This window comes from Bombyx mori, chromosome 9, assembly GCF_030269925.1.
Source record: "Bombyx mori chromosome 9, ASM3026992v2".
NCBI lineage: Eukaryota > Metazoa > Arthropoda > Insecta > Lepidoptera > Bombycidae > Bombyx > Bombyx mori.
Window position 1 is genome coordinate 15,367,027 of NC_085115.1, and position 21,560 is coordinate 15,388,586.

Below are 21,560 nucleotides of genomic sequence, written 5' to 3' on the forward strand. Positions count from 1 at the left end.
CATGGCCGGGTTCTGCGACTTGGTCATGGCATTTCGTGAGGCTGAGGAGCGCGAAAGGGAATGGGATCCCTCTTCGGCTCCTTAGCGCAGAAGGCGGGGTGGACGGCGCGGGCGAGAAGCCACCGCTCAGCCCCCTAAGGACTATCGACTGCCAGGTGCGGGGGCGCCCGGCACTCGACTGTTGGTCCGGTGGTGAAGCGGTGCAAGGTAGGTCCTGTGCACCGCTAACGATGTGTCTCCCGAGACGACGTCCTTCGGGATTTTCCCGGGGATGAGATCCCGTCTTATCATTAGAACGGGTACCGGCGAAGGCGGGACTTCCGGCGCGCACTGCGGTACCGTAACTTTCGTGTAGTCGGTGTGGTGGAGCTCGATGGGGCTTAGTCGGTAGTCGGTTCTGCGGAGCAAGTGCCTCGCGCGCCTTTTTCAGGGCGTAGTTAGTTTCCTGTGAGAAATTGGGGGAAGTGGAGAACCTCGGTCCTTCTCTTCTCTCCTTCTTCCTCTCAGGAGGTGCCGGATTCCGACATAACCCGATCCCTGACCCCCCTCGACTGGATATCCGTCAATGGATTCCCCAGCGTTCTCACACCGGTAGGTACCACCATCCTGCCTGTTTCTCCTGTGAAGTAGTAATGCGTTTCGTTTTGAAGAGTGGGGTAGCCGTTGTAACTATACTTGAGACCTTAGAACTCATATCTCAAGGTGGGTGGCGCATTTACGTTGTAGATGTCTATGGGCTCCAGTAACCACTTAACACCAGATGGGCTGTGAACTCGTCCACCAATCTAGGCAATAAAAATAAATTAATGTCAATATGAGTCATCGATTGAGTAGTAGTAGTAGTTTTATTTTTCCAACTGGAAAGGCGAAGGTGCCATACAATACAGCCTTATCTTTTATGTATATCAATTTATATATATGATGGTATGAAGTGAAATTATGAGATGATAAGGAATGAAATTTAATCTCAGTAAAATAAATAGTGGTCATTTACTGAGACTTTTTCGGTGGACTTTTTGGAGGATCCCGAGAAGTTACGTCCAGCGGCTTTGTTTTAAATTCCCACATTTGTGCGCTTTCACAGATACTAAACAGTTAATAAACCATCGTTATTACACATTTAAACCTTAAGAAACACTAAATAGACAAAATAAAACAAATCGCGCAACTTCACTCCCCGCGGTCCCGCCAAAAAGACATCGTCTCATTACGATTTTACCAGTGTTTTTTTTTAAATTAAGATTTTAGAGTTGACATCCACAAGATTTTGCCCTACCATCCCACATATTTATTTATATACGTATACAGAACCAATGTGTTTGCGCTGTGTCCTGATTACAAAAGACAGCACTGTTTGTCGCATATATATTTCGTGAAGCACAAAGCCAGTGTAGTGTCGGCGTTTGTAACGAGAGGTCGCCTTGACCCTGATACACAGCTCGGGTAAGTAGCGTGCATTATGTCATACTTGTTATGATGAGTGTTTATCAAAGATAATATCGCTTCTTAGAACTTTAGTATTATATCAAGACTTTCCTTAAGCATGACACTATCGTTTCTTTTTTTTATTTATTGCTTAGATGTGTGGACGAGCTCGCGGCCCACCTGGTGTTAAGTAGTTACCGGAGCCCGTAGACACGTAAATGCCGCCACCTACCTTGAGATATAAGTTCTAAGGTCACAGTATAGTAACAACGGCTGCCCCAATCAAACGCTTTACTGCTTCACGGCAGAAATAGGCAGGTATATACCTATCGGTGCGGACTCACAAGAGGTCCTACCACCATTTTTCCATTGTTTATAAGATATATGAGCTGACAACATATTAGGTAAGTACCACCACTGCCTATTTGTGCCGCGAACCCCACATATGGCTCGGTTGGATGGATGGGACCCCCGCTGTACATAACAATTGAAAATTCGACTTCATATTTCTGTGGTGGTTTGGTTAGCAGCCCTGGCTGTTACGTCGAGGGTCATAAGTTAGATTTCCACGTCGAGCAAATAGAGTCTTCAAAAGCAAAATCTGCTCTTAACTATTTCAGGAACAATGTTGATTATAATATATGTGCTCGGGCTCTTGCTGGTATCCACCGGCGGTCAGTACGCGAAGTCGGGGGTCAAAGGTGGCTACGGAGGTCGCGGCTTCCAAGATAACACCAATGAGAACATCGCCAAGTTTGTATTTTTGTGATTTAGTAAATATTTATAATATTATCACATAACACCCCCCCCCCGGGCTCCAATACCCATATCATCTGAATGCGCTGGAGGTGATAATGGAATTTAGTGCACTGACGGATGAAGGAGGTCAAGGCCTGCTTAGCGTTAAGTTATTAGAGCCCATGAAAATCCAACCTTCCACCACATTCCATAAGGTCGAGGTCACAATCGAACTGTATTACAGTTAGCCTATTCTTCAAACCGTAGTTCCGTTCCGGCAGAAGTGGGCAGGGTGATTGATACCCGTGCGTGCCCATGATAGCAACTGTGGTTTTTATTGCCCTTGTAGGCAGACGAGCACACGGCCACCTGATGGTGAGTGGTTACCGTCGCCCATGGACGTCAGCAAAGCCAGGAGCAGATTCAAGCCGCTGCCTACCTGGTTCCGCAAATTTATCAATTTTGCGGGTATGTTTTTTACGACACGGCGTTATTCCTTCATCGTGTACATTATTAGGTACGTTAGTATCATTGAAAAACTTACACAAAAGGTTAAGACTTTATTTTTATTACATCACGCGATTTGAACACCGACATAAGCGCATCGTTTGGTACTATACTAATACTCCGGGCGTCTCATCCTTTAGGCCACGACAAATTCGTATAAATCAGACACTTGATCCATTAATTATGTTTTTTAGCTCTTCAAGGACTATTTGACATTGGCCCTCTGTAACCCCGCCATCTATTTTATTGAAACTTGCCTGTCTCTGTTTGTCTAAGGTCTATTTGTATATATCTTGCTTCTCTGTAAAATTATCTGCCAACTTAAGCCAAAAAGTTATTCTTTGCTCTGACAAAAAAAAAATCGGTTGTCTGTAAAGTCGGTTCGGACAACGTCATAAGTAAACACTGATGGAATGGTTTCATTTTTCAAAAGATTTTTTTTATTTTATTTGTTTGATAGATATTTTGTATAGACAATTGACACCACATTCACTTTTCACTGAACTTCATACTTGACGAAAACATGTAAATGTATTATTGTATAGCAGCTGTCCACGCGGATGCATCGCTCACTCAAGTAGGAGAGAGACAGATGTCGAACGCTCCCGAACGCGGAGGCCGATTGTGCCTCTTTGTCGCTCGTTGCGCGATCTCGCTTGCACTTCAAACATTAAATGGAACGCCTCAATGAGTCATGTTTCTTCGTGCGTGCAGCCGGCTCCATCGAATTGTAAGACGTTGTCACGTCAAAAGTTTGTTTTCCGTTGCAGATTTTACGGGAACAACACCAGCCATGGTTTTCTATCGCAAAACCATACGGTTAATACCATGAGCGATATCGGAGTATGTTATATCGAAGTACCGTAAGTATTTTTTTACAGGTGGAAGGACGTCTTATTAGTCCACACGGGTAGGTACCACCACCCTGCCTACTTCTGCCGTGAAGCAGTAATGCGTTTCGGTTTGAAGAGCGGGGCAGAAGTTGTAACTATACTGAGCTGAACTATACTAGCCGTTGGAACTTACTTAGAACTTATATCTTAAGATGGGTGGCGCATTTACGTTGTAGATGTCTATGGGCTCCAGTAACCACTTAACACCAGGTGGGCTGTGAGATCGTCCACCCATCGAAGCAATAAAAAAATAAAAAAAAACATAAAAAAATACTTCACAGCTATTTTGGTCAGTATTCGCGTAAAGTCGGAAATAATTTAATGACAATTCAAAAAGGCCAGATCAAATTACAGAAGCAGGCTTAATTATGTCTGCGGCTGGCGAAAACCAAGAGAAATACTACAGTTACTACAGCAAATATATATTTTTGTTCCAGTACAGCTCAACTTGTCGAGGATCAGAAGCAGATACCTAAAGGAAACGGAGTGAGTACAGTTCGGACGTACAGAGAGTGCCTATATTAGAAACGTTATTACTTTTAGGACCAGTATCTTAAGGCTTTATTTTTAATACGCTTTTATTAGCTTCTGACGTATGTATGTAACAGAATCTGATGCATGGTTCAGTAGTTATAACGGAATATCCGTAAAAACCACTGTAGATTTATATATTAGTACTAGCTGACCCGGCAGACTTCGTAGTGCCTTAATGGATAAATAAAAGACCTAAACTTTTGTATACAATAAATTTAAGACAAACAAAAGAAATCCGTCCAACGGGGGACGCATCAAAGGAAAAACAAAATTGTAAGTTTTTATTGAATTCCGAGCATTTTCCTATTTATCTACCTTTTAAACCTTCTCTGGACTTACACAAATATTTCAAGACCAAAATTAGCCAAATTGGTCCAGCCGTTCTCGAGTTTTAGCGAGACTAACGAACAGCAATTAATTTTTATATATATAGATAGATAGTATGCGTACCGCGGCGAGCCACAAAGTATTTGAACAGAGTTTAAAGCTAATCCAAATAAAACAATAATTTCAGTCCCGGCCCGATCTCAGCGTCATTCGTTCTTGCTGCAATGGCTACGTGAGGAACATCTACAACCCTAACATTTGCGAGCCGCACTGCAGCAAAGGATGCGTCAACGCATTGTGCACAGCGCCTGAAATCTGCACGTGCTTCCCTGACCACGTCAAGAACGCCGGCGGCTTCTGCATCGCTACATGCCCGATTGGATGTCAAAATGGCCACTGCTCCGGTCGAGAGTGCGTCTGCAGGGATGGCTTTAAACTAGACTACGGACGTAAATACTGTGTGCCAGCTTGCAGTAACAACTGCGCCGGTGTCGGTGAGTTGTACTTTATTTTTTTGTTAATTGCCTTTGTTGAGTTGTGATGCTGGCGGTGCATGTCGCGCATCCCTTGGACGGTTTTGCGGACGAACGCTTCCATCCTCAACGAGCTAAAAGTTGATCAGAGGCTATCCACCATATGCCTATATGCTCCAATATTTTGGTCATATAGCAAGAAAGCCCTCTGACAACCTGGTGAAACTCATAGTGATGGTAAAGTGGATGGAAGACGATCCAGATGTCGGAGCTAAAAAAGATGGAGTGACCAAGTGTCCGAGCGTCTGGATACGAGATTGAGCCGCGCACTTCACTGTGCCACTGACCGACATAAGTTGTTACATATTACAAAAAAAGGTCGCATCACGATGCTCAGCAATGAGCGATCGACTGAAGGAGGAGGAGGAGGAAGCAGACAGGCATACGGCCCACTTGATGGTAAGTGGTTACTGTCGCTCATGGACGTCAGCAATGCCAGGTGCAGAGCCAAGCCGCTGCCTACCATCGAGTACTCTCCGTTAGCCTCGTGAAGAATGACGTATCATAGCGCTTCAGAAACAGCGTGGAAGGGAGCTCATTCCGAGGCCGGAATTTCATAATTTTAACCGAATAATAAGCACGAAAATTAAACTGAACAGCTACCGATGTCCCCTACTAATCGAACACTTAAGCTTCTGGTAAGCAGCGGCTTGGCTCTGCCCCTGGCATTGCTGACGTCAATGAGTGACAGTGACCACTTACCATCAGGTGGGGCCGCATGCTCGTCTTCCTCCAAACGCAATAAAAAAAAAACTTAAGATCTTTGCCGTACATTTTTTTTTGTATTTATTGTAATTAGGTAATTGCACTTCACCAAACCGATGCGACTGCGCACCTGGTTATCAGGCAACACACGATGGATCGTGCAGTCCACAATGTCGGTACGTATTTAACTAATTAAATATCTTTTGAAAACCATTCTTAATTGCTAGTGGCGGATTAAAGGTCCAGAGCGCCCTAGGCAATCACTTTATCGGCGCCCCTGTTCCGGCCATAAATGGCCATCATAATACTATAAATTTTAACTAGTTGTTTTTGCAATTACGATGACGTTGTATCATCAAACCCTAGACTTTAGTAGACCAGGACCCTTGTACTTACGCTAATGCGCGAATGTAATATGACGTTATAACTGTGAAGAAATCAAGAGGGACGACAGAACGAACATCGAAATTCATGATTCCTCTTTGCTCTAGGAAATAGGCCTTAATGTATCGCGACGCGCGCGAGAACGACGCGACGACGAAACAAACACTCAATATTGCATAATACGAGTATATCGATGCTTGTGGAATATAATCTATTATAGAGTCACCCCATAGACACAGCCCACAGAGTTTCTCGCCGGATCTTCTCAGTGGGTCGCGTTTCCGATCCGGTGGTAGATTCTGCAAAGCACTGCTCTTGCTAGGGTCAGTGTTAGCAACTCTCCGGTTGAGCCCCGTGAGCTCACCTACAAACGTTAGGGCGAAGCTGAAATAGCCTCTCAAGGCTATCAGCATAGGTAGGGAAAAAAAATAGATTTAGATTATAGATCAGCATAATCGTCAATATGTTATTTTCTTTATTTATTTCAAAATTCTGAGCCCCTAGGCACGTGCCTAGTTTGCCTTATGGATAATCCGCCTCGGTTAATTGCATACTTACAAATTTTCAAAAGATTAGATATATGCAATGTTCATTTACTTTTTTTTCAGCGATTGCGCGCCCGATGCTTGTGTTGCTCCAAATGTGTGCTCAGGCCCTACCAGAATTCCGTTGCCGGGACAAAACACCCAAATCCCTACATCTAATTATCCAGGATATCATAGTTCCACTTTTTACAATCGTCCAGGGATCGCACAAGGTCCTCTTCCCACCCAACAGCCGAATTATGTTGTCGGTCCCTCATACGGAAGCAGCCAACCAGTTTCTGATAATCAACTAAATGGTCCTTTACACAACACTAGTTTATATCCTTCTTATTCGTTGCAACAATTGAACAATAGCTATCCAGGGCAACAGCCTCAGTATCCTCTACCCAACCAGCCTCAATATCCTTGGCAGCAAAACCCGCATTCCAATCAGCCAAACTACACCTTATTGAATAGCACTCTACACCCACATTGGAAAAATAATTACTTTGATTCCAATCCATCACCATATCAACCACCATATCCAGGACCATTACCGAGCCCGGGCCAACAGCCCATTTATCCAACACAACAGTTTAATCAAACTCAAATGCCACCTCACTATCCTAATCAAAACGTTTATCCTTATCCTTCTCCACTTCAGCCTTGGTTTCCTGGACAAATACCCGCAAACGGTAACCACACGCAAAACGGCTTCCTGGACTTATCCAATCGCACTGTACCTGGTCAAGGTGGCTTCCCTCCCCATCAAGGCTACTATCCGTATCCGCTTTACCAACCGTCGTATCCTCAACCAGGATATTTTCAGCCCAATCAATCCAACTCCGGATACTATGGGCAGCAACCAACACCAAGCACAGATTCCTTACATGCGGGCTATTATAACAATTATGACGGGTCAAATCCTCAGGCGCCTGTATGCTCTCAGCCTTGTCTGAACGGAGTCTGTGTCGAAGGCAACAGATGCTCCTGCAACACTGGATATGTCACTGATAGTATGGACCCCAGTGGATTTAGGTAAGGCATCTAAATATTAAAATAAATAAATAATAAATAAATATTTACTAACAATCACGCCACGTTAACTGGTCCCGTGATAAGTTCGTAAAGAACTTGTGTTACAGGTACCAGATAACGGATATAAATGTAAGATTTTTATTATACACATACATATATTTAATAGACATCCATAACCCTGGAAAAGACATTTATATTTATCATACAAATATCTTCCCTTGGCGGGATTCGAACCCGCGACCCCCTTGTGTAGTGACCATGTCACTTACCACTACACCAGACGGCCGTTAACCATTAACCATAACGTTACCATTAAAATTGTTTTTCGGATTCTTGTAACGGGTTTTAGTTTTAATTTGTTACCGATATTTCGGCGCTCTTGTAAGCGCCATGATCATGCATAGACTGAAGATTGATGGTAGGATTTTGGGAGCTAATACATTTGCCTACTGGGTTCCACTCAGTATTTAGTTTAATAAAAAAGGATTCTTCCTCGAAGTGTCCTAAATAACTTTAAGTGCACATTGTCGGGACGATCCATCGAGAGCTCCAACACCCAAAAACTTCCTAACGACATTCTTCAGTCTGCCCGTGATCACGCACCTCTCAATAATGTTGAGTCCGTTAAATAATATTACCTATTTGTTAAGCTAAAAAGCATGAAAGTTTAAGTATACGGTTTTTGCATCAAAGTTTCCATGCAGTTTTTATGTACAGGTGCATACCTCACTGTGCCGGAGGGTGTCCTAATGGTGTCTGCTCGGCACCAAACCTGTGCATCTGTAACATGGGCTATAAAAAGGACACTAGCGTCAAGGGCAGATCTGTATGCGTCAAGAAAATCAGATGAGATGTACAATAAATAATATACTAATTAATATTATAGGTGTTGTGTTTTAACCGCATTTTAAGTTTTTTTTGTTTATCCTTTTCAGAATTTCTCTATTTGAGAATAGAATGACAGTGAGAATTTTCTCTATTTCATTTATTTTACTGGTGATAGGACCTCTTGTGAGTCCGCACGGGTAGGTACCACCATCCTGTCTATTTCTGCCGTAAATCAGTAATGCGTTTCGGTTTAAAGGGTGGGGCAGCCTTTGTACTGAAAAAACGGAGACCTAAGAACTCATGCCTCGAGGTAGGTGGCGGCATTTACGTTGTAGTTGTCTATGGGCTCCGGTAACCACTTAACACCAAGTGGGCCGTGAGCTCGTCCACCCATCTAAGCAAAAAAATAAAATAAAAATTGAGAACGGTTGCTTGTAAGTCATATATTTTAGCGATAAAACCGCCCATTCTAGAAACGATACTTTCCTTTGAATGGTATTTTCCTAATTTGCAGTATTAATATATTTTATTGTGCAATAAAGAATACTCAAAGTGTATTGGAATCGCCGCCGCGCCGTGGCTTAAAGGATAAGATGACCGATGTACTCATATATAGCAATGTGACCGATGTGAGTGAGTTTACATTCCGCGTCACGTTCTAATTCACGTAATGAAACATGTACTTAGATGACGTTCGCGAGTGGCCTCCAAATTGAAAGAATAAGAACCATGCATCAAAAGTAAAACTCGCAAATATTGTAATTTGCATAATTACTACACAATTGAGAAACGTAGATTTTGTGGCGGTAGCCATTACAGAACACAATATATTTATTTGACAGATGCTTGAAACTCGCTTACGACATTTTCAAGCATAGATTATACACTTAATATATTTTTCAAGATAAGCTTGTTTAAAATAGGTTGGGGAAAAAGTATTTTTGCATTATAGTATGTATGAACTTGTAACAAAATCTCTTTGGCTATATTATTTGTATCTGGCTGGTTTTAGTATAATTAAAAGTTTAAATTTTAAAGAAAATAATTCCAAATTCAAATTAGGATAATGTGTGATTTTTATTTATTTTTCGTACTGTCAACATGAGTGAATCTAATGAAGAAATTCGATACATTTTAAAATATTATTACAAAAAAGATAAAAACGCAACGCAAGCCGCGAAAAAAAAATGCAATGTTTATGGACATAGTGCAGTGTCTGTGAGAGTAGCACAAATTTGGTTTAAGCGTTTTCAATCCGGAAATTTTCATGTCAAAGATGCACGTCGCCCTATTACGGATAAAATAGATGTCATTTTTGAAAAAGTAGAGCAAGATCGGCATATCAGTAGTTACGACGTAGCTGAAAAACTGGGAATTGACCACAAAACAGTTTTTGCACACTTGAAAAAAACTGGGTACACAAAAAAGCTCGATATTTGGGTACCTCACGAGCTCACTGAAAGAAACCTAATGAACCGTGGACTCATTTGTGATTCTTTATTACGACGTAATGAAACCGAACCATTTTTGAAGAAGCTGTTAACTGGTGATTAAAAGTGGATCACGTACGACAAGAACGTGTGAAAAACGTCGTAGTCAAAGGCCGGTCAGGCTTCACAGACTGTGGCGAAACCCAGGTTAACTCGCAACAAGGTGATGCTGTGTGTGTGGTGGGATTGGAAGGGCTTTATTCATAATGGGCTGTTACCACCAGGCAGGATCATCGATTCTGAACTCTACTGCGAACAACTGATGAGATTAAAGCAAGAAGTTGAGAGAAAGCAGCCGGAATTAATCAAAAGAAGGGGTGTGGTTGTTCATCATGATAACGCTAGACCTCACACATCTTTAACCAGCGCAACAAAAGTTAAGAGAGCTTGACTGGGAGGTGTTAATGCATCTGCCGTATAGTCCTGACTTGCCCCTTTAGATTTCCACCTGTTTCGGTCTCTCCAGAATTCTTTAGGCAGTGTCAGGTTAACATCACGAGAGGACTGCCAAAACCAATTGTCGCGGTATTTTGATCAGAAGCCCCAAAATTTCTGTAGCAATGGGATCATGTCCCTACCTACAAGATGGCAAAAAGCTATCGAACAAAATGGTACCTACATACTTTAGTTAAATGTAAATAATCTATATTAAAAAATGTTGTGAATTTTCTTAAAAAATGTGAAGAAACTTTTCCCCAACCTATTATACCTATATATACAAGCTCCGAACAACATTCAGACCGTCGGTCTAACGAGCAGTATCACCACCTGCTAGAAGATCTTCCCTTTGTCGTCCACAATTTAAATCCAAGGTGAAGAAAGTGAGTGAATGAGTGAGTGGCGGCAGTCACGCTATGAAGTCTATGATCTGCGGTATCTACAAAACCTTAACTGTGTCTTTTTTTTGTTGCTTAGACGGGTGGACGGTCTCACGGTCCATCTGGTATTAAGTGGTTACCGGAGCCCATAGACACCTGCGACGTAAATGACGCCACCCATTTCGAGACATGAGTTCTTAGCTCTCAGTTTTTACAGTACAACGGCTGCCCCACCCCTTAAACCGAAACGCATTACTGGCTTCATGGCAGAATTAGGCAGGGTGGTGGTATCTACCCGTGCGGGCTCACAAGATTTACCACCAGTAATTACGCAAACTGTAATTTAGCGGGTTTGATTTTTATTACACGATGTTATTCCTTCACCGCGGAAGACAATCGTGAACAATTGTCAAATGCGTATTTCATTAGAAAAATTTGTACCTGCCTGCGGGATTCAAATACCGATGCATCGCTTGATACGATTGCACCGGACGTCTTATCCTTTAGGCCACGATGACTACGGTCGTGAACTCATTACTCTGACAACCCTACAACAAAACTCTCGCCATGGCTGGAAATATTCAGGTAGGGTGTAATATCCAAAAATTTGAAACTGAAACGGAATAGTGCGCTAAATTCAACCAGGCTTCATGCTCGTCTGCTTTTTTTTTTTTTTTTTTGTTGCTTAGATGGGCGGACGAGCTCACAGCCCACCTGGTGTTAAGTGGTTACTGGAGCCCACAGACATCTACAACGTAAATGCGCCATCCACCTTGAGATATAAGTTCTAAGGTCCCAGTATACAAGGTACAAGTTACAACGGCTAACTCACCCTTCAAACTGAAACGCATTACTCCTTGACGGCAGAAATAGGCAGGGCGGTGGTACCTACCCGTGCGGACTCACAAGAGGTCCTACCACCAGTAAAGCAGTAAGACGATCTTTATCAAACCTAATCATAGACTCCGAAGCAGGTTGACGAACTTTGATGAAATTCTCAGGCTACTTTCAGATTCCTACGGATTCCTACGATTAAAACGGGCCGCGTTTGCGTATCATTAATATAATTCTACTGTGTGTGTGTGTGTGTGAACTCCTCTTAAATAGCTGGACCGATTTTTATGTAATCTTATCTGTGTTCAAGTGCATTCTAGAACGGCTTAGATTCACAATCAGCTCCACTACAAAATGTTTCTTTTATTTCTAACTAGAAATGTTAGAAATTTTCAGGATTTAAGAGGTGTGTAAAAGACAACGTCTGTCGGGTCCGATACTATACAATGAAATTGAAGTTTATCCGTCTGTTCGCATATTTTTTCGCTGCAAGACTGCGTACGTTTAAGGCATAATAATATTACCTTTAACGTGCGGCGAATGATCCTTGTGTAGGTAAAAAAAACAAGTGTCTCTCATAAGATATTCTATGACACAAAAGTACATCACATGTTAAAAAAAAACAGCAGACTCTATTTTCAACATTCTATAATTAGTTAGCGCTAGATCAAATTAGATTAAATTGATTAAAGGTTTTTCTCACTCTTTCGCGAAGAGATGAACTTAAATAGTTATTTCTAACTACTTTCTCTGCTGGTTGTAGTGTTGTGGAAATTATAGCTGTCGTATTTCCTGTTAGACTGGATGAATTCGTTAATAATCCTGGCCAAACTGAAAATAATTGTTTCTCTGGGGCAGCTGTTAACGGTGATTCTGATGAGGTAGCTGTATATGGCACTGTTTCTGTCCTAGCTGTAGATATTTCTTCCTCTTGGTCAGCTCTCGACGGTGATTCTGATGAAGTATCTGTATACAGTACTGTTTTTGTCCAAGCTGTAGATATTTCTTCCTCTGAGTCAGCTGTCGACGGTGATTCTGATGAGGTATCTGTATACGGTACTCTTTCTGTCCAAGCTGTAGACAATTTTTCCTCTGGGTCAGCTGTCGACGGTGATTCTAATGAGGCTGTATACGTTACTTTTTCTGTCCAAGCTGTAGATATCTCATCCTCTAGGTCAGCTGTCGACGGTGATTCTGATGAAGTATCTGTATACGGTACTGTTTCTGTCCAAGCTGTAGATATCTCATCCTCTGGGTCAGCTATCGATGCTGATTCTGATGAGGCGTCTGTATACTGTACTGTTTCTGTCCAAGCTGTAGATATTTCTTCCTCTGGATCAGTTTTCGACGGTGATTGTGATGAAGTATCTGTATAATGTACTGTTTCTGCCCAAGCTGTAGATATATCTTCCTCTAGGTCAGCTGTCGACGGTGATTCTGATGAAGTATCTGTATACTGTACTGTTTCTGTCCAAGCTGTAGATATTTCTTCCTCTGGATCAGTTTTCGACGGTGATTGTGATGAAGTATCTGTATAATGTACTGTTTCTGCCCAAGCTGTAGATATATCTTCCTCTAGGTCAGCTGTCGACGGTGATTCTGATGAAGTATCTGTATACGGTACTGTTTCTGTCCAAGCTGTAGATATCTCATCCTCTGGGTCAGCTATCGATGCTGATTCTGATGAGGCGTCTGTATACTGTACTGTTTCTGTCCAAGCTGTAGATATTTCTTCCTCTGGGTCAGCTATCGACGGTGATTCTGATGAGGTATCTGTATAAGGTACTGTTTCTGTCCAAGCTGTAGATATTTCATCCTCTGAGTCAGCTGTCGATGCTGATTCTGATGAGTTATCTGTATACTGTACTGTTTCTGTCCAAGCTGTAGATATTTCTTCCTCTGGGTCAGCTATCGACGGTGATTCTGATGAGGTATCTGTATAAGGTACTGTTTCTGTCCAAGCTGTAGATATTTCTTCCTCTGGATCAGTTTTCGACGGTGATTGTGATGAAGTATCTGTATAATGTACTGTTTCTGCCCAAGCTGTAGATATTTCTTCCTCTAGAACAGCTGTCGACGGTGATTCTGATGAGGTATATGTATACGGTACTGTTTCTGTCCAAGCTGTAGATATCTCATCCTCTAGGTCAGCTGTCGACGGTGATTCTGATGAAGTATCTGTATACTGTACTGTTTCTGCCCAAGCTGTAGATATTTCTTCCTCTGGGTCAGCTATCGACGGTGATTCCGATGAGGTATCTGTATAAGGTACTGTTTCTGTCCAAGCTGTAGATATTTCATCCTCTGGGTCAGCTGTCGATGCTGATTCTGATGAGTTATCTGTATACTGTACTGTTTCTGTCCAAGCTGTAGATATTTCTTCCTCTGGGTCAGCTATCGACGGTGATTCTGATGAGGTATCTGTATAAGGTAGTGTTTCTGTCCATGCTGTAAATATTTCTTCTTCTGGATTAGCTGTCGACGGTGATTCTGATGAGGCGTCTGCATACTGTACTGTTTCTGTCCAAGCTGTAGATAATTCTTCCTCTGGGTCAACTGTCGATGGTGATTCTGATGAGGTATCTGTATACGGTACTGTTTCTGTCCAAGCTGTTGAGTGTGTTTTTAACAGCTCTTGTAGAACTCTAGGTTCTGCTGATGCTGGTCTACGTGATCCCTCTGGACGGCTTTTGAATCTGAAAATGACTGGTGTTGATTATTAAGGTTGCGCGACACCCATCTACCAAGTTTTTAGCTTGCTAATTTGATGCAAATTGAACAATATTGTTTCGATGCTATGCTTGTCGTTCATTTCTTTAGTTTTTTAGACTACAGGGCTCATTTTTAGATTAAATTTTTTATTCCCTAAGCGTCCAAACCAAAATTGAGTCATGCGTTTGTTTCTAGTGTTCACTACGTACCCGTCATTAATACTATGAGTCGACTGTGCGGCATTGCTACCGCGACGGAACTCGCATTCCACAATTACTAATACATAATCAATTAATTAATGAATGAATATTAGTTTTAAAAAAAAATGAATTTATTGCCACCCATATATATTACGTTTTAAATGGCCCCAGTATTTTAAGAACGGTAACTTCAAAACTCAATAACTTTAGACCTAATCTTAAAACGTTAAAGCAGAACAGTCGGTAGCTTAAAACTTCTTACCCAGCGGCCTTGCACACCTCAAGCAAATCGTCTTTCAGTACCCTGAAAAATAAACAGAAATTTAATTCTACATACTGTACTTCCTTTTTTATCTCGAATCAGTAATGCGTTTAAGTTTGACAGGCTGTATAATGAAATTGAGTATTCAACTTCGATTTTCAAGGTATAAGGCATGGTTCTGGCCCTTTTTTTTTAATGCTGAGGAATCCATTTTCGCATACCCAGTCGAGAGGGGTAATAGACCGGGTTACGTCGGACTCCAGCGCCTCCAGAGAAGAAGAGGGAGATCTTCCACTTCCTACCGGGAGACTACGCCTTGATAACTTTAAACTTCGGTAGCCACTTTACATCGTATGGACTATGAGCTCGCCTGGCCATTTTTTTTCACACTACCTATTCGTTGACAGCATAAGGGGCGATTCCAGCTGCGCTATGGCTGGTAGGCGCGTTCACGAGCTCATTCTAAGAGAATTGCTAGCACTGGTCTATCAAGATGAGTGTTTCACTGAATCTACCACCGAATCGGAATCGCGACCCACTGAGATGACTCGGCGAGAAACTCAGTGGGCTATATCTATGGGTTAATTCGCTCGTAGAACTCTTCTTCGTAATCGAAGAGTTCGACGAGGACGGTGACCAGTGCTTGAGAGTCCTAAAAGCACCGAGAGTGAATCCGGAGGATCCGACAAGACTAGTTTCGAACGACGGTGGCTTTGCGTTGCCCCGTCGACTGGGTTAGACAGGAAATTAACGGTGGCAACGATAAGAGTTATCTACCCACTCGCCATGTGTGATTGCGCGCACATCCATGCAAAAATATATGCTTTAAGTGTCACCAGCATGTCAAACATTGAATTCAGAAAGAACTTAGTCGGTCTGCTAACGAATTATTATTGCGAAAAATATTTTTAGGCAAAGAAAATCTTTGAAACCAAATTTCAATTCAATTCAATATGGCTAAACTCTTTAAAACGGCAACGCCATACTTTGACCTCTGGTGTGTAGATTAAGACCTTTTTACTACTTAGATGAGTAGATGAACTCAAGACCTACCTAATGTTCAGTGGTCACCGAAGCTCATATAACTTATTCACTACATAAACAGAGTTGTGGCGCTTAAGAACGCACCTTCTTTATGATGCGTGAGCCGGAACGCACGAAAGGTGGAAAAAAAGAACATAGTCTGTGACACGGGGGACCTTTTTATCGCCGAAAATTTGTATAACTTAGAACTGTGTAAGCCGCTGCAACAATAAAACTCCTATTGTTTCAACTGTGGTGTTAATTACGAGTGATCCAAAAACACGATTTTCCCGCGAAATAAAGAAGGGACCCTATACGGACTCCCTCAGAGTATCCGAATTACAATGAATATCACCTACCTGATTTTAAATAGGCGGTCATGACAATGAGCGGTGCACAACAGGCTCAACTGTAAATAGAATAGATTAAAATCCATGAAATATGTTTCAAAACAAAACCAAAGATTTCATGGTCGAGCCAAACGTTGTTGATAGAAATTCAAAGCAAGTAAAATTATGTAGCGTCTTCCTCATTTTTAGTTTTGAAATATGAAGCGAAAAAAATTCACAGTTTTAAGATAAATAAATAAATAAATATTTTCTAACAATCACGCCACGTTAACTGGTCCCGTGATAAGCTCGTAAAGAACTTGTGTTACAGGTACCAGATAACGGAAATAAATGTAAGATTTTATTATTATACACATACATATATTTAATATACATCCATAACCCTGGAAAAGACATTTATATTTATCATACAAATATCTTCCGTTGGCGGGATTCGAACCCGCGACCCCCTTGTGTAGTGACCATGTCACTTACCACTACACCAGACGGCCGTTAGATAAAGATAAAGATAAGGCTTCCTTGAAATGTTGAGAAGAGACTAATAGCGAAGGACTAGAAATATATTCAATAGATGTTCCACACGATGCTCGGAAATGAGCTATTAATTTTGTGTCATTTTGAGCTTTGTCCTCATTTTATCCTTAGAAACACCAAGCTTCACTGTGGATATAGAAAAAGCACGCTTTTTATTTTAACTCCTATTAACGTTAATTGTTTTTGGATGTTCGTTGGCTTGGTTTATTGTTCATCCCGGACGATATCAATTGAGTGTGAAGCATGTCTTTTTGTTTTTTATTAGTGTTATTCCATAGTACTAATATCTTCAAATACATACATATACAAGTACCCATAAATGCGCCACCCACTTCGAGATATAAGTTCTAAGGTCTCAAGTATAGTTACAACGGCTGCCCCAGCCTTCAAACCGAAACGCATTACTGCTTCACGGCAGAAATAGGCAGGGTGGTGGTACCTACCCGTGCGGACTCACAAGAGGTCCTACCACCACTAATTATACAAATTATAATTTTGCGAGTTTGATTTTTATTACACGATGTTATTCCCTCGGCGTGGAAATCAATCACTCATTTCATCAAATCAATCATTTGTGGAGTACGTATTTCATTAGAAAAATTGGTACCCGCCTGAGATTCGAACACCGGTGCATCGCTCAACACGAATGCACCGGGCGTCTTATTATTAGGCCACGACGACATCAAACTGTAAAATAATGTTTGAATTAGTATAATTATTTACCAGAATAATTTTGAGGAGTCTGTAGTTCGGTTCCATTGTCGTGAGCCTCGCTGAGCGTTCCGAAATGTATAATATATCACTCTTCAACGAACGATCACGAACTGATCGATGTATGCGGCATATCATATCGGTTGTGGTTTTTGAAAAACTTTACAAAACATATATTTAAAATATTTCCTGTTATTTATAATTAATTAGTACTATTGATTAGGCATTCGCGTTAAAGACGAATCAAAAAACAACTAAGTCCTCCGAATTGAGAAATTCCTCATATTTTTAAGTATGTAATTTTTTTTATTGGAGTTTACTCCTTTAGAATCGATTTACATATATAGGCCCGGGGTATGAAAATTATGGGGACCAAAATCGTACTAGCATGTCACACGAAATGCGTTATGCGCCTGATTGGCTCCTGATTGCGTGATGCGTGCGCGCGCCAATCAAAATCGTACTAGCATGTCACACGAAATGCGTTATGCGCCTGATTGGCTCCTGATTGCGTGATGCGTGCGCGCGCCAATCAAAATCGTACTAGCATGTCACACGAAATGCGTTATGCGCCTGATTGGCTCCTGATTGCGTGATGCGTGCGCGCGCCAATCAGGAGCCAACGCGCGGCCGCGTTATTGCAGGTGACGCCGGGCTGCTGCGCCGGCAGTCCGCCACAAAGCCTCGTACTGATCGCGCGTTTCTCTCATTATTGTATTTTCATATATTTGTTAGTCGTTTGTTTTGTGTCTCGTTAATTTGTTAATAATCTGTAGTGTATCGTGTTGTCGTAATATAGAACTATTTCTCGTATTGTTTCGTTTAATTTTTTATATCCAGTAAACTCCAGTCGTGCGTCGGAGCGGACACACACACTTTTTTGGAGTTTACTCCTTAAGAATCGATTTACATATATAGGCCCGGGGTATGAAAATTATGGGGACCAAAATCGTACTAGAGAGTATAGCATGTCACACGAAATGCGTTATGCGCCTGATTGGCTCCTGATTGCGTGATGCGTGCGCGCGCCAATCAGGAGCCAACGCGCGGCCGCGTTATCGCAGGTGACGCCGGGCTGCTGCGCCGGCAGTCCGCCACAAAGCCTCGTACTGATCGCGCGTTTCTCTCATTATTGTATTTTCATATATTTGTTAGTCGTTTGTTTTGTGTCTCGTTAATTTGTTAATAATCTGTAGTGTATCGTGTTGTCGTAATATAGAACTATTTCTCGTATTGTTTCGTTTAATTTACCGACATCGTTTTGCTTGTGGCCGGACGCCGTTCGGGTTCGATTCCTGAACGTATCAACTGTTAGTGGGTTGATACCCGAATATAACCCGCTACAAATCATTTATTAATAAAGCTTATTAAATATAAACAATTCCTTCTATCAGTGAATGGACAACTTATATATTAATTGTAAAAGTGAATTATATAGACTTACTTAATTACCGCATCCACGTGTTCCGCAACTCCCGGATCATTCTCACTAGAATACGTAACTTCCATATTTTACTGTATTCAACTGACACAAATTTATATTTATATCCAGTAAACTCCAGTCGTGCGTCGGAGCGGACACACACACTTTTTTTGCCTTTGTACTTCGTTTTATGTGGTATAGTAATCGGTACGAGTCTTGAACTCTCCACAAAAGTTTTTTTTTTTTTCATACCTAAGCCGATAGCCTTGAGAGTCTATTTCAGCTTAACCTTAACTAGTAGGTGAGCTCACGGGGATCAAACCTGACGAAGTTGCTAACACGAACCCTAGCAAGAGCTGTGCTTCGCAGAATCTACCACCGGATCGGAAACGCGACCCACTGAGAAGATCCGGTGAGAAACTCAGTGGCCTGTGTCTGAGGGTATCGACAAAAGTGTGCGGGGCCGTCTGCGTATCGTACACATAGGGTGAAAATAAATGGTTCACTCATGTATTTAATATATACTAGAGGTCCCGCAGTAGTCTAAATTCGACTATAATTAATTGGAATTGTAAGTTTGTACACTATTATGATTGTATTTTATACTTCAAATTTCGCCAAGACTACACTATAAAAAATATTAACAAAGACAAACATTATTTAATCTATTCTCAATTTGACAACAGACGTCAAGAACAAAAGTTTGACAATGAATAGTATGCATGCGTGTGTGCGTCAAATACATGGTATGTAGTGTGTGTAATGTTTTCTTTATTGATTTAATGTATCTTTTATGCATTATTTAAAAAAAATATTAGCATTGTGCACTTCTTCTCTATATTCTCTATAAGTGTGGAAAATTTCATACTCTTCCGTCCGCGCAATTTTCGTAAAAAGGGATACAAAGTTTTTGCTTCACGTATTAATATATAGATATATTATAATCAAATTAACTTCGTTCAATTTGAGATTTAAAAATGTATTAGTAGTAGTATTATTTTTCTTCAGATTTCACACGTTTTTAATTATACGTTTCATTCGATCATTAATCATTCAGCATATTTTTTCTGTTGTTATTTTAATTAGCATCATCTCATTAACTTCGCCTGTATCTATGTAGTCTTTGAACCTGATTTTCATTGACTTCAAAACGACTGATTAATTTAAAATTCAGCACACTTATCGAAGACCGATGGCATTATGTTATCCTATTTGGTTATTCTAATATGCTGACTGCGATCTCTAGAATGAGCGATTTTTATTTCCGATGACAAGGTAGTGTAATTAATTTATTTGTATTATCTATCTAAAGCCAACTATATGACTATATTATTATACTTGAAGTGTTTGGATATGCAAGACTAAAAGTTGAAGATCTTATAAAAAATAATAATGGTTATAAGCCGTATATTGCAGTAATCCCAATTAAAAAGTAGAATATAACTTTTATAGTAAAAGTAAAATAAAAAAGTAATTAAATGGTGAATCCCCTACGACGTACTCGTTTAATTTTTAATTATTATTAAGTTCAATTACAAAACAATTAAATATAATAATAAAAAATTTAATAAATATATACCTAGTCAGGTCATAAATTCTGTCACATGTTTAATGTAAAATAATTGAAACAAGTTTATTCACCATTCATATACCAAAATGAACTTAACAAAACATAGATTCTTATGACACTAAAGTTTATTCAAAATGACCTCCGTGATTTTGAATACAGGCCTTCAATCTGCGCGGCCAGTCGTCTATCGCAGCACGAACGAGGTCCATGTCAATATCGGCGGCTGCCTTAATCAAGGATGTCTTGAGTGACTCCAAATTGGGATGAGGCTTTGAGCACGCCTTTTCCTCCAAGTGTTGCCATATCTTGTAATCTAACGGATTCAAATCTGGATTGGAGGAGGGCCAGTCTTCGTGCCGGATGAAGTCGATTTCACGCGCCGCCAGCCAGTCTTGTGTGCTCTTCGCTCTATGAGCTGGCGCCGAATCTTGTTGGAATACCCAGTGCCTGTTATTGAACATGGTATGAGAAACAGGTTCCACAAGGTTCGTCAGGACTGTATTTTGATACACAACTGCATTCGTTTTTACACCTTTCTCACAAAAATGTACCTCTGTTAAGCCCCAATAAGAAACTCCCAACCATACCATGAGCGAGGATGGAAAATGACCTCGTTGGACACGCGGAATACGGTTGCTCGCTTCTTCACTACTGTGTGCGTACACCTTGTCATTTTGTTTGTTGTAGCTCTCTTCTACGGTAAAAATTTTTTCATCCGAAAAAAGAATTTCCCGATATTTTTTTCCCGCGTACCGTTTCAACAAAGCGCGGCATCTCTTCAGTCTCAGGTCCATTAGACGAGCATTCAAACGATGTCCTGTTTTTCTTCGATATGCCCGAAGCCCTAAGTCTTCATTTAACACCCTTTTCACCGTGGTTCTGCTTAACCCCATCTGAAGGGCCAACAGTTTCTGCTTACGTTTGGGATTTCTTTGAATTCGCGCCTTCACAGCTTTTATCACTGCTGGAGTCCTAACAGACCGAGGGCGACCACTTCTTGACCTGTCATCTACACTAGAGTCTTCATTGTATCGTTTGATGGTACGATAAACGAATCTTTTGGTTATATTCAAATTTTTCAGTATGTTAAAAATTTGAATTGGCGCGTAACCGCAACGATGCAACGCAATAACTGCAACACGGTCTTCTTTAAGCGTCCACTCCATATTTAAAAATGAGTAAAATTCTAAAAGTATA

General features: G+C 41.0%; 2 protein-coding genes and 1 long non-coding RNA gene across 4 annotated transcripts in view; 1 reads left to right on the forward strand and 2 right to left on the reverse strand.

Annotated features, from left to right (window-relative positions):
* NimB (nimrod B) overlaps positions 1-8,491 on the forward strand; it is a 660,573-nt gene extending 652,082 nt beyond the window's left edge. The window contains 8 exon segments of one of the 2 annotated variants that reach the window (NM_001043414.1): positions 1,402-1,443; positions 2,046-2,178; positions 3,441-3,533; positions 4,001-4,049; positions 4,612-4,918; positions 5,757-5,838; positions 6,655-7,608; positions 8,326-8,488. In NM_001043414.1, the coding sequence (NP_001036879.1) occupies positions 2,051-2,178; positions 3,441-3,533; positions 4,001-4,049; positions 4,612-4,918; positions 5,757-5,838; positions 6,655-7,608; positions 8,326-8,458 (1,746 nt within the window). In that variant the 5' untranslated portion in view covers positions 1,402-1,443; positions 2,046-2,050 and the 3' untranslated portion in view covers positions 8,459-8,488. 2 annotated transcript variants of the gene reach the window in all.
* The window catches only part of LOC134199408 (uncharacterized), a 333,027-nt gene that overhangs the window by 46,737 nt on the left and 264,730 nt on the right, over positions 1-21,560 (reverse strand). The window lies entirely within an intron of this gene.
* LOC110386581 (mucin-4) lies at positions 12,239-17,534 on the reverse strand. Its single transcript, XM_021353050.3, has 4 exons — positions 17,383-17,534; positions 16,135-16,184; positions 14,753-14,794; positions 12,239-14,274 (listed from the first exon to the last, which is right to left on the reverse strand). The coding sequence occupies exons 1-4, from the start codon at positions 17,506-17,508 to the stop codon at positions 12,246-12,248; spliced, it is 2,247 nt and encodes a 748-aa protein (XP_021208725.2). The 5' UTR covers positions 17,509-17,534; the 3' UTR covers positions 12,239-12,245.

Bases quoted from the DNA above. Each gene is read 5' to 3' on its own strand.
- LOC110386581 (XM_021353050.3), bottom strand. From the start codon at position 17,508: ATGATATGCCGCATACATCGATCAGTTCGTGATCGTTCGTTGAAGAGT. The intron at 16,185-17,382 runs GTAAATAATTAT...TTCTATTTACAG, and splicing joins GACTCCTCAAAATTATTCTG to TTGAGCCTGTTGTGCACCGC. The intron at 14,275-14,752 runs GTAAGAAGTTTT...AGTCATTTTCAG, and splicing joins GAGGTGTGCAAGGCCGCTGG to ATTCAAAAGCCGTCCAGAGG.